Source organism: Nylanderia fulva, unplaced genomic scaffold (assembly GCF_048542155.1).
Source record: "Nylanderia fulva isolate GAGA-0341 unplaced genomic scaffold, ASM4854215v1 Scaffold29, whole genome shotgun sequence".
NCBI lineage: Eukaryota > Metazoa > Arthropoda > Insecta > Hymenoptera > Formicidae > Nylanderia > Nylanderia fulva.
In genome coordinates this window covers 2577187-2594114 of record NW_028190358.1, presented here as the reverse complement: position 1 = coordinate 2594114, position 16928 = coordinate 2577187, and the positions used below count along the sequence as shown (strand labels likewise).

General features: G+C 28.8%; 3 protein-coding genes across 10 annotated transcripts; 2 read left to right on the top strand and 1 right to left on the bottom strand.

The window, feature by feature from the left end:
* The first annotated feature begins 582 nt into the window (after positions 1-582).
* Positions 583-3284, top strand: LOC146722674 (DGAT1/2-independent enzyme synthesizing storage lipids). Of its 2 annotated transcripts, XM_085484031.1 has the most exons (6): positions 583-1443; positions 1712-1850; positions 2161-2255; positions 2376-2737; positions 2820-3023; positions 3113-3284. In XM_085484031.1, the coding sequence occupies exons 1-6, from the start codon at positions 1398-1400 to the stop codon at positions 3209-3211; spliced, it is 945 nt and encodes a 314-aa protein (XP_085340157.1). In that variant the 5' UTR covers positions 583-1397; the 3' UTR covers positions 3212-3284. The 2 variants fall into 2 exon arrangements, with proteins under 2 accessions (XP_085340157.1, XP_085340159.1); XM_085484033.1 differs by lacking the exon at positions 1712-1850.
* Positions 3285-4242: 958 nt separating this feature from the next.
* Positions 4243-15174, top strand: Psi (P-element somatic inhibitor). Of its 7 annotated transcripts, none has more exons than XM_029322140.2 (14): positions 4243-4407; positions 5123-5198; positions 5331-5504; positions 5897-6026; positions 7121-7390; positions 7500-7671; positions 7797-8003; positions 8141-8324; positions 8581-8738; positions 8824-8932; positions 9011-9172; positions 9259-9470; positions 9548-9836; positions 13091-15174. In XM_029322140.2, exons 1-13 carry the CDS (start codon positions 4258-4260, stop codon positions 9806-9808), a joined length of 2265 nt encoding a protein of 754 aa, XP_029177973.1. In that variant the 5' UTR covers positions 4243-4257; the 3' UTR covers positions 9809-9836; positions 13091-15174. The 7 variants fall into 7 exon arrangements, with proteins under 7 accessions (XP_029177973.1, XP_029177971.1, XP_029177972.1 ...); XM_029322138.2 differs by lacking the exon at positions 13091-15174 and adding an exon at positions 11311-12669; XM_029322139.2 differs by lacking the exon at positions 13091-15174 and adding an exon at positions 10511-11141.
* Positions 12995-16069, bottom strand: LOC114945833 (Inosine-5'-monophosphate dehydrogenase ras). Its single transcript, XM_029322144.2, has 6 exons — positions 15811-16069; positions 15074-15193; positions 14582-14839; positions 14270-14458; positions 13983-14185; positions 12995-13893 (listed from the first exon to the last, which is right to left on the bottom strand). The coding sequence occupies exons 1-6, from the start codon at positions 15895-15897 to the stop codon at positions 13698-13700; spliced, it is 1053 nt and encodes a 350-aa protein (XP_029177977.1). The 5' UTR covers positions 15898-16069; the 3' UTR covers positions 12995-13697.
* Between the last annotated feature and the right edge of the window lie 859 nt (positions 16070-16928).

Sequence of the window (16928 nt, the reverse complement as noted above, 5' to 3'; positions counted from 1 at the left end):
TTTCACTTCCGGTTACGTCCGAGGAAACATACGTCGTATCTGGATATTCGTGTACTATGACTCAAAGCTGCTTCATTAGCCTCAAATATTCAATACGAACATTTATGTATATATATGTAAAATATCAAATATAAGATGTCAAACATTATTTTATTAAATTTAATATTTAATTAATCGATGAAAAAAAGATTTTTATAGATTTGATTTTTTAATCAGTAATTATATGACGAATATATATAGATATATATTTACTATATACCTCATCGATTTCTTCTATTTTAAACTTATTTAATATCTATTTATCTAATTATCTATAAATTCCAAGTCAGCTGTTTCAAAACTAGGTTTGCTCTTTTACATAATATGATTACGTTAAATTGAGGTTGAAATACATTACGATGACGCTATAACATGATAATATTTCTTACATTATACGATGACACTGTAACATGACAGGATAATATTTCTTACTCATTATTAATGTGATTTTTTTGCTGTATTAGCTATACTTATACTTTTTGTATTGCATATACTTTGCATATGTAATACAAAAAAAAATATATATGTATATATATATATATGTATAAGATTAGGGTTGCAACGCTAACTTCAGACTGGAGACATCAGCTGATTGTTCCTTCTTCCATGATCCTCGAATTAATATATCGAACTAGTAATTATTGTATATACGTGAGAAAATTAAGGATTTTAGTTTCAGATCAATTTAGAAATTTTTTTTTCATTTTTCAAACGCAGTCACATACATATTTTAACATTATCGCGATTATTCCAATCTAAAGTGGATCAACATAGTCCATATAGTCCATATTTCTGTAGTGAAAGATACTTCTATATAGTTAAAGTGGTATATGTTCTAACTGTACTGTTGTATTATTGAATATGTTGACAGATTTACACACGTTATGACAGTGCAACTGACAGCTGACAGCTGTCATATTAAGCGTCGTGTTTCGATCAGTGAATTTCGGAGTTGTTTATTTACCGATATGCATTGCGTGAAAAATAATTAAAAAAATAATTTTAAACAAGATGACGAAATATAAATACATATGTAAAATGCAAATTAAATTACACACAATTTTTTATTGAATGATTTGACAGAATTCAAATTCATGCCAATTATCGGCGATTATACGTGAAAATATGGACGTACTTTAATTCAACGATATAACGACGTATTGTAATTGCGCAAGAAATTATTTCAGAATTTAAATGAATGTTAAACATGCTGAATGTATATATAAATAAGGCCATGAAATCATCAGTCTGTTAGCAACAGTGAATATGTGGCTGTTTTCTACAAAGATATTAGATTCAGTCATTTTACTAGCTATCTTTGCCTTATATCTTTCTTGTTTTTATATGTAACTCTAAACATGTTTTCCATATACAATGTATGGCCAATGATAGAAGATATTATAGGTAAGAACTTGTTATTTATGTTAATTTTTTGATATGTATCGCTATTAATTGAGCAGTGTGATCCTAATATTTATTTTATCCTTATAACAATATATTTGTATATTGCAAGTACATGCAAGTTTATGCCTAAATATTTACACATGTAAATGTTAATAATGTATTTGTGATTTTTATATGGAAAAAAAATTGTATATAATGTTTCTTATTTAATGCATTTATGGAGAGTCTAACAGTTTCTATAGAATTTATTTTTGGCATTTTTTTTCAGTTGAATATATCGACGTGGATTTTACATTGTGGCTGTCATGGCTCCTAATGCCACTTCTCGTAACATTTCTGCTCCCGCTTATGATTGTGCTGCTGTTGTATTCAACTTCCATAATATTATATATCTACAAGTTACACAGGTTTAAAAAAAATAATTTACAAGCTGTATATATGCTATACTTACATAACATAATTAATTAAGATTTATCAAATATGTTAAATTTCTCAATATATTAAGTTAATGTCTCAGTATATCAAGTACATTAATAACATTATTATAATTTACTTATTTAGAAACAAGAAAAGAAAGTTTTTTTATGCATGTATTAATCTGCGAAACTCTACTTTCTTTTGATGAAGCTAGTTCTTTATGTTCTAAATTTATATTCTAATTAATTTTTATGTAAAATATTTTAATTTTTATAAAATAAAATATTTTATTTCTTTCAGAGTTAGACTAAGAAATGCTTATGGTACTGCATGGCAAAACGCAGCACGTCATATGGTCGCAGCTCTCTGGGATGCACATGGTTGGATCTGGCATGGTATATTTCAGTTTGCTATAAAATATATAGATAAAATCATATATACTATTTTAAATAAATTTATTAATCAAAATTCTTTACTATGAAATTTGTTTCTAAATAAACAATGTAATCTTTCAGGATATGAAATTGTGGGCTTAGAGAATATTCCACAGAATAAACCAGTATTGTTCATATATTATCATGGAGCTATTCCAATCGATATGTATTATTTCATAGCCAAAATACTTTTATTTAATTCGAAACTAATTCATACAGTAGGGGATCGATTTCTATTTAAATGTCCTGGCTGGTCCATCATTTCTGATGTTATGAAAGTGATACCTGGTACAGTTCAAACATGTTCTGCTATTTTAAAGGAGGGTAATATGCTTGCTATCTCTCCTGGTGGAGTATATGAAGCTCAGTTTGGAGATTCTTACTATGAACTTTTGTGGAAGAAAAGAATGGGTTTTGCAAAGGTTGCGTTAGATGCAAAAGTGGTATGTTTTTATAAAATTTTGTGTTATTTTTATTTGTATTATTTCATTTAGATTCTATTGCATAATACTTATTTGTCATTAGAGTATAGTTCCTCTCTTTACGAGAAATATCAGAGAAGCATTTAGAACAGTGAGTTGGGGAAGAAGAATGTGGCTGAGGATATATACCTGGACAAAGGTTCCTCTTGCACCAATTTATGGTGGCTTTCCAGTAAAAATGGTGACGTATGTAGGTAAACCTATTCCATATGATGGAAATCTTACACCAGAAGAATTACAGCTAAAGGTAAATAATTATATTACATATTAAAAGTGATATGAAAATATAGTTACCAATAATATTAGATATCTGAAAATATTTGAACACATTTTTAGGTCGCTAATGCTCTTAGAAAATTAATAAAAGAACATCAAATAATACCTGGTAACATAACACGGGCTTTGATAGAAAGAATATGTAATGTAGAAAGATAGAAGGATTAACTTCTAAAATAATCTTCTTTCATGTACTTAATAATTAATAATAAAGTGCAATTCTCAGTATTTATTTATTAGAATTAGAAATTATTTTAATTTAATTGAGTAGTCTCTTTTTAAATGTTAAAAAGGAGATTGTGTAGTAAATTTAAAATGGAGGAATTACTATTTGATACAAATTTTTTCTATATTTATATTCAGTTTATATATTTGTACTTAAAATATATAGCTGGTTATTATAAATAATTTATAATATTATATTTTATAATTTGTAATAATTTATAATAACCGATTATTATAAATAAGATTAATTTATAATTTTTATATATGTACACATGTGCGGAGAGAGAGAGAAATGTCTTAATACATACATTTGTGTGTGCATATTTCGACATATGTTTAAATTGACATATTAAGACACTTCTATTCCTTTATATATGTACAATTTTTTAATATACATGCAAATAGCATAATGCCGTAAATAATTCTCTGTATATTGTATATGTTAAATATGAAAGTAAATGTGATTATTTAAGAATTATGCGCATATTCCTATCTTTTGTTACTTTATATATATGATCTGATTTTATTGAAGTATTTTATTATTTTTATATAAAAAAGATTACAATAAATAATAAAAAATTAATTTATTAAAAAAGCTTTTTGTTTACTTTTTCTTTCTATATAACTAATAATCAGAATATGTGTATAAATTTTTATTCTCTAACATTGTGTTTCTTAATATATACAGCTCCATTTACAAAATGTCAAACTTTATACATAATATAATATATATAAATATTACATATATGACAATATATGTATTAACTTACCTTAAAAGATTTTTTTATTTATTTAAGGTCTTTATTCTTCACTAGATCCATCAAGAAGCTTTTATGCTCAATAATATCCCTCTTTCAATACGCAGTTGAATTTCCCGCCACGAGTGTCGCACATGCGCAAAAGATTTGGCCCGAGCAAATGCAACGATCAAAGTCCGCCTGCTGTGATTGGCCGCAATTGGGAACCATAACCGATGTGATATGGGTTTTACGTTTTCCGGTGCATTATATTCGCGGCTTTGCGGAGAACAAATCGTACGGCGGATGGATGTGAGTTTTCGCACTAAAACGACCGCGCTTCCCATGACTGACGCTTGCGCCGTGCCGTTCTACAGTTCTACTCCCGTGAAAGTACGGTTCTTTCACTGTCGTAAACCTGTCCGCTTCTGACGAATATCGTCGTGCGCATCGAAATATCATCGTTTTCGTGTTGTACGAAATATTCGTGTTTGTCCCTCGTCTACGTGCTGGTATCTGTGCGAGACTAATCGCGTCGAACGCCGGTGACAATTTTGGACAGGCAGGACTGCACACAGCTACGTACATACATACATATATATATATATTATATATATATACGTATACACTTAACACACATACAGACAGTGTAATTAATCCATTATCGTGTTCTACAACTTCATGCACCAGCATGACTGACTATTCAGCGGTTGCTCCGCCTCAAAACTTCAGTCAAAGCACCGCATTTGCGGCGGCACTTCAGCGTGCCAAACAGGTAATTTCATAAGTTTTGGTAAGTGACACGTCGATGATGATCATTGGGCCAGATGCCGTATGACGAGTAAACGTTTACCCGCCAAGACCGCATCCCTCAGCTTTTTCCAGCTTGGAAGAACGTTATTTGTAACACACGATTATAAAAACCTCATATTTTTTTTATGTTACCTCTGAATTTTATGTCGTTGTTTCTCTTGTGGCGTAGCAGATTGTTAAACTAACAAAAATTATATATAAGATATATATGTATATATTACTATTCTAGGAGAAATTCTTTAAAATTATATATTAAATATTCTATAAAATTTATATATTGAATTAATCTTTCTAGATTGCTGCAAAAATAAATCCAGGTGGTGCAAATAATCAAGATTCCAAGTTGAAACGTCCTCTAGAAGATAGTTCAGGTAATGAATATATTTATCATATATGTATATCTTATTTTTTGTTTTCTTAATTTTATTACATTACTAAAGTATAGTAAACAATTTATTTACATTCTGTAATTATTAATATTGTGTTACATATTGTATTTTTAGAACCCGAAGCAAAGAAAATGGCATCGTTGGTAGCAGATCCTTTGATAGGCATTCGTGGAGGACCTACAGGTTCTATTGGTGATTCAAATAGTCAAGGATCTAGACCAGTTTCTTCCAGTGTAGGTGGTATATGTAACGAAGATATCAGAGTTCCAGACAAAATGGTTGGTTTAAGTAAGTAAAATAATAGGAGATTACTCTGCACTTTTCATATGAATATAATATTTATAATATTTTGTAATATGTTTTACATGTTATAACATATTGCAACAATTTAAGACTTCTATGTTATAATATTATTTATTATACAACAGTGCTACTGTAATAATTTAAGCATTATTATCTTAACATTTAATTCATACAAATTTTTATTATATTATTTCTCAGAATGGTGTGTTAAATGATATAATTTTATGATGTTATATACACAACACACACACACAGACATATAATTTTTATATTTTGTATATTATTATTATCTTATTTTTGGAATACAATAGTAGGAGAATATTATATATTATTTTATAATATATAATTGCTTTTAAGTAATAATAATATATTTACAGTAATTGGCAGAGGTGGAGAACAAATAACGAGATTGCAAAGCGAAACAGGATGTAAGATACAAATGGCACCAGAAAGTGGTGGACTGCCTGAGCGTGTTTGTACGCTAACTGGTTCCAGAGAAGCTGTCAAGTAACTTGTTTTCCCTTCTTATTTCGTTAATTTTAACTATTTTGTATGCAATGCAATATACCACAATTTTATATATATATATATATATATGCGATGAATGATTAGAATTTATCATCTTTTAGTCTTAAATGTATTTATTTTATTATTGAAGAGAAAGATGGTTGTTGGTTCTACATTTATATAGACTGAGTCTTGTGAAAAACACTTTCCTATCAAAATTATATATGAATCAGCCAAGCAAATCTGCTATCCTCCTTAAATTTTTATACAGGGATATTTTATTCTAATTTATTTAAGTACGAATCTTTTTACCACATTCCCATCTTATTCCTTAAATCACAACTGAATCATTTTATATCAAAACTGTGATATTACCATTATACATGATATTGCATATTGCTTTATGACTAGTTATTAGAACATGTGATTGGGATATGGTTAATTCTTATAACATAGTTTGTATTTTATATACTACAATTTTGTCTTAACATGTGTGTGCGTTTTACAAATAGGACATATGCTTTTGCATATTGAAATTATGAAGTGTTTTACAGAATCTTTATTTAGCTCCTGGATGCCAATAGAGCGGGTTCAAACTTTCTGTACGCTTAAGAATTTCTGATCATTGAAAATTGATGAATGAGTTGACCTTTTGATTTAATAATTTTGTATTTACTAATAGTTTTTTGCTTTTAATAGGGTATATGGAGAAAAAGAGAGAGAGAGAGAGAGAGGGGGAGGGAGAGAAAGAGAAGGAAGGAAGGAGGATAGGATATGCATGGGGAGGTGTTAATCTCACAACATCAAGAGAAAATTTTATTTATATTGACACTGTTTATAGTTAAATCTATAGCATTTTAATACCAAACCTTTAAAACCTCAAATTCTTTTATTGCATTATTTGAAAAAAAATTGATTACTAAAAAAAAAGATGTTACAAATGTGTGATATATAACATTTTGGCCCACAATAGATATTGCATATGTATGTGTTGCAAACAAATTTTATTGTTGTACAATGATTAAATTTCTTGACATGTTAAACAGCTTTTGATTGAAAAAAAAAATTAAATCTTTTTGTTCTGTGTGTTTCAGTCGCGCAAAGGAACTTGTATTGTCAATAGTAAATCAAAGAAGCAGAAGTGAGGGAATTGGTGATCTGACTTTGAGTGGCAGCAGTGCTAGTTCTAGCAGTGGAGGAATGATGGGACACCCAGGATTTGTTGAGATAATGATTCCAGGTCCTAAAGTTGGTCTGATAATTGGCAAAGGAGGAGAAACTATAAAACAACTTCAAGAAAAGTCTGGAGCTAAAATGGTTGTTATTCAGGAGGGACCATCTCAGGAACAAGAAAAGCCATTGAGGTAAAATATAAAAATCTTTTTCCTGTTTAAAAATAATTGTCCCCCTTAATTTTATCCATCAAAGCAGTATTACATAATTATTTAAAGGCAATATCCTTTTTTTATATAGAATAACAGGAGATCCTCAGAAGGTTGAATATGCAAAACAATTAGTTTATGAGTTAATAGCTGAAAAAGAAATGCAAATGTTCCATAGAGGAGGAAGAAGTACAGATAGAACAGGAAATTATTCTAATGATAGTGGATTTAATCATGGTCCTGCAAATAGTGATGGAGTAGAGGTTAATAATCTCGTTAATAAATTTTTGTTAGATTAGGATTGTAATTATAGATTTAATTATAACCTATAATTAAGAAAGAAAAAAGAACTTTATATTTATAAAATATATTAACGTTTTTAATGTAGGTACTCGTTCCAAGAGCAGCAGTTGGTGTTGTTATTGGTAAAGGTGGAGATATGATAAAAAAGATTCAAGCAGAAAGTGGAGCTAAAGTTCAATTTCAACAAGGAAGAGAAGATGGCCCTGGTGATAGAAAATGTTTATTATCAGGAAAGCATCAAGCTGTTGAGCAGGCTCGTCAGCGAATTCAAGAGTTAATTGACAGTGTTATGGTACATATATTAAAATTATATGAGTTTATTAGAATTTGTATATTTTTATTTTAATAATAGTTTTAATAACCATATAATTTATGCTAATTATTTATTATTATTTATTCATTAATTTTGAATTGTTTTTGTACTTTCAGAGAAGAGATGATGGTAGAAATAACATGGGAGGCAGAGGTGGTTTAAGAGGTAATGGTTTTGGTGGTAATCGCAATCCAAATGAGTATGGAAGTTGGGATAGGCGACAAGGAGGTCCTATGCAAGATAAAATTGAAACGACGTTCACTGTTCCGTCTTCTAAATGCGGAATTATAATTGGCAAAGGTTTTACTTATTGTTTTATTTGTTTTAATTAACTGTAAAGATGTGTATGCATCATTAAAGATGTGTGTGCATATAAAGATGTATGTAAAGATGTGTATGCATTTTTAAATAATTTTACTCTTGTAAAACGCTTAATATAATAAGTAACGTTTTATAACATTTTATTCTTTCGAATTTTTAACATGTTTTTGTTTTATTTATATACAATATTTTACTATCATAATATTTCAAGTTCTGATTTTTATTTTAACTTTAGGTGGCGAGACTATCAAACAGATCAATCAACAGACAGGAGCGCATTGTGAATTAGATAGAAGGAATCAAAGTAATGAAAATGAAAAAATCTTCATTATTCGGGGAAATCCCGAGCAAGTTGAGCACGCAAAGAGAATATTTAACGAAAAATTAGGCATGGTATGTTTTTAATTTAATTATTCCTATATATTGTATAAGTATCTTTTATTTATAAATAATATACAAGTTTATTTATTATTTAAAGGGCCCAGCTGGTTCTTCATACGCTGGAGCACAAGGAGCAGTTGGATATAATCCAAATTGGAATACAGGCTATCAAGCATGGCCAAGTCAACCGCAATCCAATGACGGAAGTACGCTTTTATGTATTTCTTATAACATATAAGCGTGACAAGTTCCGTATCTACTTTACAGTAAATTTGCTTTCGTAGGCAATGCTAATCAAGGTCCTGTCACAGTCAATCCACAGACTGGTCAACCAGATTATAGCGCTCAATGGGCCGAGTATTATCGGTCATTAGGTATGCATAGAGAAGCGGACATGATTGAACAACAGGCAAAACAAGGAAAGCAAGATCATAATCAGCAAGGAGGTAAGAATCTTTAAAAGTTTACATTATGGGGAAAATATTTTATGATTAATTTACAATTATTATAAACTCGATAAATTCTATTTCAGGCAATTCGCAAAATCAGTCTAATCCAGCGACGACGGGTTCTGCCGGACCAAACCAACAGCAGCAACAGCAACAATCTCAGCAACAACAGCAGGCGGGTGCCGCGCAAAATGGAGGTCAGGCCGATTATAGTGTCCAGTGGGCGGAATATTATAGAAGCATCGGCAAAATTAAAGAAGCCGAAGCGATAGAAGCTCAAATGAAGGCGGGCAAGGTATATTTTTCTTGAACCATGATGTGTATTCGTGTTCTTTGTCGTTTGTTATTTTAATATTACGTGATATTATGTAGCTCGGACTGCAAGGGAATCAAATGGCTCAACAACAAATGCAGACACTACAGGGACAGTCGGCTGGCCCACCAGGTACCACACCCAACGCATTTCCTCAAACTTATGGAAGTTATCCATCGATGAATGCCGGCTCTGCACCAGGTGGTTATTATGCAGCGAATGCTGGATCTAATTCTCAACCACAAACGGGACAGCAAAATCCTTCTTTCCCATCAGGGTATCAGAATTACCCTTACTCACAGACTACTTCTGAGAATTAAGCTTCCATTTGAGAGAAAAAGGCAAGCTGTAAGTAATTTTGATATTTAATATATACATTTAATAGGTGTACAGAAAATTGTACCAAAATATTGTATGAAACATAGAATATTTTAATGGGATATTAGATCAAAATAATTAGCAAGTTTATATATTTTATTTTTGCATAATAATTGAGTATAAAAGCTTTAATTCTAATGTAATAAGAATTCAATAATGTGTTTAATAATAAATTAATGATTGTAAAAGTTTGTGTGTACAATTTTCTCTGCAATGATTATATTAATAAGTCAATATAAAGTTGAAGTTGTTTTTGCACAATTATTGATACACGAGGAGCAATTATTTTTTATATTTTGTGTTTACATACTGTATTATTCATCTAAAATTCTCAATTATTTAACAGTTAATTTTATTTGTCTTCATAATTTATACAATATTTGATATATATCTTTATATTGGCTTGATATTTCGACATGTTATAAATCAATGGTGTAAGAATAAGGATATGTTATCCACTGATATTCATTGAACCTCTTTCAGGGAATTTGAACAAAACTTTGCAAAATATAAAATTATAATTTCGTGATTTTCTCTCATGTGATGATTTGAACAATGATACATTCTACACCTTTGAAATAAAATCTGTTTCTTGTATACATGGATCATCTCTTTTACTGTAATTATTTGTTTATTTCAGATAGTTTTCAGATAGCTTTCCATCGGGATGCGGTTAATACCTGCTATATCTCCATATAACTTTTATCATAAATAGTTGCTTCATAATCTTCATATATCTTTGAGAATGTCATTGAAAAATCGATTATATTCTGTTTATACTATAATACGTTTCATGTGTTTTTTATATATATACATATACATATATAGTAGGATATCCATCGTTCTAAGTTTAAGTAACAAAAAAAAAAAATATCAAACAACAAGTTAGATTGAAAAGAAGTAATATTATAATATAGTATCAATATCTGATATCTGTGTTCTACTTATACTTATTGTATGTATTTTTGTTCCATAACATGTATTATTGTAATATAAGTTGAAGCTGACAGGTGTGAAGCAGCGGATCAGATAGTGGGACGAGGGATCGACATCTGTATCCATTTTATTGCATCCTCTCTCTTTCTCTCTCATTAAACTTGTTAAATTATATATCCTTATATATGCGTTGTTATGAACGATACTAGCATATTTTGTAGCACTATATTGCTCATTATTTATGTCTCGACAAATATTCATTTACTTGAAATACTCGTGTTTCTCATTATAACTACAAATATTTACTAAATGCTGTAATCAATACAGCTACTATATATATATATGTTTTTTTACTACCCATAAACGTTATTTTATCCATGTTATGTATACAGAAAGATATGTGATATGACAATTTATATATGCATATGTCTTATTGCACTGGTGTTAAATACAATTTTACTTTGTTTTTTTTTTGCTTTCTCTCGTGAAATACCGATACTATTTTTAGATATTTGGAGCAGCCAATTAGAGAGGTTTACCCGTCCTACAATAAGTCACGGCATGTGGGGATCTACAATTTAAAATGTTTCATTCAGCACTAATCTACATGTACACATTTGGAGGAATCAGGACCTGCAAACTGGAGATTAATTGGATGGAATATATGTAACACATAATATAGAGTATAGTTTGCCAATTATATCCTAATATTGCTTAGCCAGTATTACAAATGATTTTACATGATATATTGTAATGAAATATATATTGGATTTTTATTTCTCTGAATAATTCAATTTTGGAAGACTTAACTAGTCATTTGTAAAATATCTCAAATTTTTGTACATCTTTGTTATTATACCAAGTTCTTTGAAAATAATGTAGATGAATGCATACAGGATATATCAAAGGTGGAATACAGAATGTATACAAAAAAAAGTTGGAATATTTTTCGTTTTGATTACAAAGTTATGTAGTAAATTTGGATTTAACTTGCAAAAAATTGTAAAAGATGTGAACAACACATACACATATCCTCTCTTTTCGCACATGTTTTATTTTTAATATTTAATGTTTTACATAAATTTCAAATTAAGATTGTTGAAGTAAAATTTATTTGATTATAATTAAATAGAATAAACTTATCTATTCGCAATTTCATTCACTAAAACTCTACTAATATACTTTTTGATTTTTGTTTATTTTTTACTTGTAATAAGTATGCAACTTCTGAAACATCCTGTGCATAAAAAAATTTTCGAGTAAAAAAACTTGTGTGAAAACATCTCTAATATTTAATGTCTTTTTAAATATATTGTATCCATAGATATAGTGACATAGATTTTTGTATGTACACACTTAATAATCTTCTTTGATGAAAAAGAATTTGAGAAAATTGTAATAATTATTTTGTATTTTTTAAATAATAATATACACAATATGTTTATATTTTTCATTTTTACGCGAATGAAACATAAAAAAATATGATAATATATGTTATTTAATATAATATTAAAATTACAAAGCTAGAAGAGCTAATTATTTTTATATTTTCAATTAAAGTTCAGTTATAATACATTAGAATAACATTATCGTTTTTTAAAGTCATTTGTATTAATGAAATTCTTTTTGTAAAAAGTTATGACACACAAAGCTGTAAAGAACATCTAAAGAGTTTAGTGTTTCAACATAAAGAGGAAAAGAAATCGTTTAAATAATATAAATTTTTGTTTGGCTTTGTTACTTATATGTTTTCATTGTAACATAGAATATATATCAAACATATAATTTTTCTTATTATTATTTATATATTTCCAATACAATTTGCATTAATATTTGTTATTAATAAAACAATAATTTATGTTTAAAATTCTGCTATAACATTATTTCACATATACCAATTGGAAGTTATTTATAATAAATTGTTATTACATTGCTTTTGATATATTTGAAATATATAAGATATTAAACAAAATTGATTTACTTATGTGCTGCTTTTTATATACAAATAATTTTATTCTTTCTATATTTATATATATTATTCGAGTCAAAAATAGCAATAAAATAACCATTTCGTTATTGCTGTTTTCATTCTCGATTTATAAAGAAAAAAAAAGAGAATTTGCATATATAAATTTTCTATTTCTTTGTTTCATTATAACAATAATAAATTTTTTCTTTTTTTGAGTGCACGAAAATAATATTCAATCTGCTTATTTTTCAGTTAAAATATTTTCTGTAATCTTATAGTTTTTATGCATGTAATTAATTAACATTGGCAAATGTTTCAGGGACAGGTGCAACAGAAAGTTTTCCAGTTTCTCTGATCAAGAGAAGCAAATAGCAAATACATTAAAAGATTTTCACATATAAATAAATTCTGTAAGGTGTTATATATATAGACAAAATGTTACATAGATATAGGGCACGTTTAATGCAAGGTTTGTAAGATACATAAATATTTAAATTTTATAATAAAAAGATAACAACAAAAAAGTATAAATAGAGTATAATATTCGTTGTTTAAATATGTTTAAATATAAATAGAAAATCTATTTCATTTTATTATTATAGAATTGTATAAATTGTTAAAATAAGATTGTGTATATATCTTCAATGATGCAAATAGCGGTTAACGTAACGAAATTCTACATTTTTTGTGCATGAAGAATTAATGTTTATCATTTTTCTATTTTTGAGCGTATTTAACATTAATTATTCGTAATACTTGGGTATTACTACACCAAGTTATTAACATTCTAATAAGACTGCATTTTCGCCCATTTATAAATATTATTCGCCAGCAAATAATACGCGATCAACAGATATATTGGCGTTTAAAACTTTTTTTCCTAAGCTTTCTCTAAAGAGAGCATAATTTAATAATTATATAACGCTTTACATTTCTGGAGGAGGACCGTACATAGGATTTAATTGTTGCGTACAGCGTATAAATGTCGCTCGCCGCGGAAGTTCACGCAAACGCTCGGCTCCTGTGTAAGTGCAAGCGGATCTTAAGCCACCCAGTATATCCAGTACAGTGTTTTCGACTAATCCTCTATAAGGCACTTCGACAGTCTTTCCTTCTGAAGATCTACATGTAGAAATATAGCATGTAAATAATTTCTTATTAATTATATCTTAGCGTATTGTACTTGTAGCACTGTGATAATTAGTTCTTACCTGTAGTCCGCAACACCACCAACGTGCTTCTTCATGGCTGTATTGGAGGCCATTCCATAAAAGAGTTTGAATTTCTTTCCATTTTTTTCTATAACTTCACCCCCACATTCATCATGACCTGCAAACATCCCACCTGCCATGACAAAGTCTGCACCAGCACCAAATGCTTTCGCCAAGTCTCCAGGGCAAGTACAACCACCATCCTGCAATATATAAATAATAGTAAAAGGTAATCCATACAATTACGTTTATGCTAATTTATGATAGAATTAGAATATAATATTTACAGCAATAATATGCCCCTTTAAGCCATGTGCCGCATCTGCACATTCTATTACAGCACTTAATTGAGGATAGCCCACACCAGTCTTCATCCGTGTTGTGCATACAGAACCTGGACCAATTCCTACTTTAATTATATCTGCTCCAGAAAGTATTAATTCTTCCACCATTTCTCCTGTTACAACATTTCCTGCCTGTAGCGGCAGCAATTAATCTTTACATTTAAATATAAAGTATAGATTAGTACTCAAATAGTCAAATAAATTACTAAATGTCTATTTTTGATTAAAGCTAATGAGAAACAATTGATTACTTACAATTATAGTGTGATTCGGATATCGCGCTCTTACTTTTCTTACATATTCAACAAAGTGTTGCGAATATCCATTTGCAACATCTAAGCATATAAATGATAATTCCGGCACAGCTTCTAGAATGCTTGAAAGTCGTTCGTAATCATCATTTCCTGTTCCTGAGCTAGCTGCTACATTTTTTATGCAATCAGGATTTAATGCACAAAAGTTTTTCCATTCATCTGCGTTATAATATTTATGGATTGTAGTGAAAAGACCATGCTGAAAAAATGTACATAATAAGTATGATGTTGCATTGTATCATATTATAATTTCATATATATAATCAGATTTTAATATGTTAATAATATTTGACTTAATTTATGTCGGATGTATGTATATATAATATAGTTTATTAAAAATAAACATTATAACTCTCACAATATATATATATATATATATATATAAATGTTTTATATATGTAATGTATTCTAAAATTAGAAAATTATTTTATACCTTTGATAAAGCTTTTGCCATTTCAAATGTTCCAACTGTATCCATATTAGATGCCATTACAGGAATTCCTCTGTATGTTTGTTTAGAATTGCGAAATGTAATTTCTCTAAAAAGGTCGACCTAAAATATAAATTATTAACATTTATTAATATATGTGTAATAAATAGATAATATTAAAAATATATACATATAACAAGTGGAAATATTAATATAATTTATATATAAGCATTATATACATATATAAAATGATTGTAAAAATTTATAAAAATAACAGTATCCTAATTTTCTCATGTTGTAAAAACCTGTAGGATATGAAATTTTTTATATCAGTATCAGTAATTTTAAATACAAAATAGAAAATTGAATCACAATGAGACTTATATATGTCATATTGAAATAAATTTGAGAATTTTGATTATTTACAAAGTAATTGTTTCTTTCAGGCCACAAACGAAAAGAATGAAAAATAAGGAAATTATAATTTTAATTAATATTATAATTTTAAATTAATATATATATATATATATATATATATATATTAAAATGATATGGAAACATCACACAAGTGTTCTCTCAAAACACACTTTGGTACATTTTACATCTCGTGTTATCTCATGAAATGGATAACGCGCTTTTAATCGCAATTTTTTTCGTCTGGCAGAGAAACGGATACAGGCAGTAATAAAGGGCGGATGTGATTCTATAATTCGTGTCAATTATATAAATACGACACTCACGTCGGATCTGCTTCTCAACGTGCTTCGTTTCGGGCGCAGCAGCACGTCCTTAAAGTCCAGCTTTATGTCATTTATTATGTTGGGCATTTCGGCGAGCGCGGATATTTATTCCTATCTCCTTTAACAGTTCGTTCGCTCTAGCAGACGACTCCGGTCTCTCGTACCGCGGAACGCAATCAAACTCGCGAAGACGTTCTTCAACGTTCTTGCTTATACTGGATGGTACACCCAGGCACGTCTAGATATACCTTATCTGATACGCTACTTGAGACAGAGGGGGATATTTTCGTCTCCCTCCCTTCCTCCCTCACCCTCACTCACTCTCTCTCTTTCTCCTTATCGAACCAGGACAGTGCGATGGACGGGTGCTTTAAATATAGGGGATGATGACATTCTATTCCTAAAAATTTAAGGAAAATCTCTCTGCCTCTCTCTTTCTATATATATATATATATATATATATATATATATATATATATATAATATATATTTATCGCTTATTTTTATTAAAAAAAAGAAATAAGTAAGAATAAGAGAAAGAATTTTTTTCAGCTCTTTTTTCTGCTTGTTAAGGAATATTTTGCCAAGTGTGCTATAAATATGCACGTATAATACAATATCGAATAACGAACAACATATGTGCGTCAGTCTACGTATTCCTAAGAAGAAACGATCTTTATAAAAAAATATTCTTATCACATTTCTACTAAATTATCTCTATATGCAAAACTGCGTTCTTATACCAAGTTTTATCGTTCTGGATGAATGCCAGCCTTCTCTCGTCATGTTAGCAATCGATGCATTGCGGTATAAAAGTCCAATTTTGCCTTGGTTCAAGACGCAATCATAAAAAGCATTCCTACATCGAGTACATATATCTGTATATCCTACTAATATCACAGATAAAGTGTCAAATATATTTTGTGACAACTAAAAAAATTTATTTTTTAAATTGCATTTATTTTACATGAAAATTGGAAAATAAAATGCTCTTTTGCATTATAATAAAAATTATAACATCCATATAATTTTTATAACAAAATTTATATCTTTATCTATATGTAATATTGTTGCTTAAAAATAAAATAATTGAAATAATAAATTTTAAATTTTTAGAC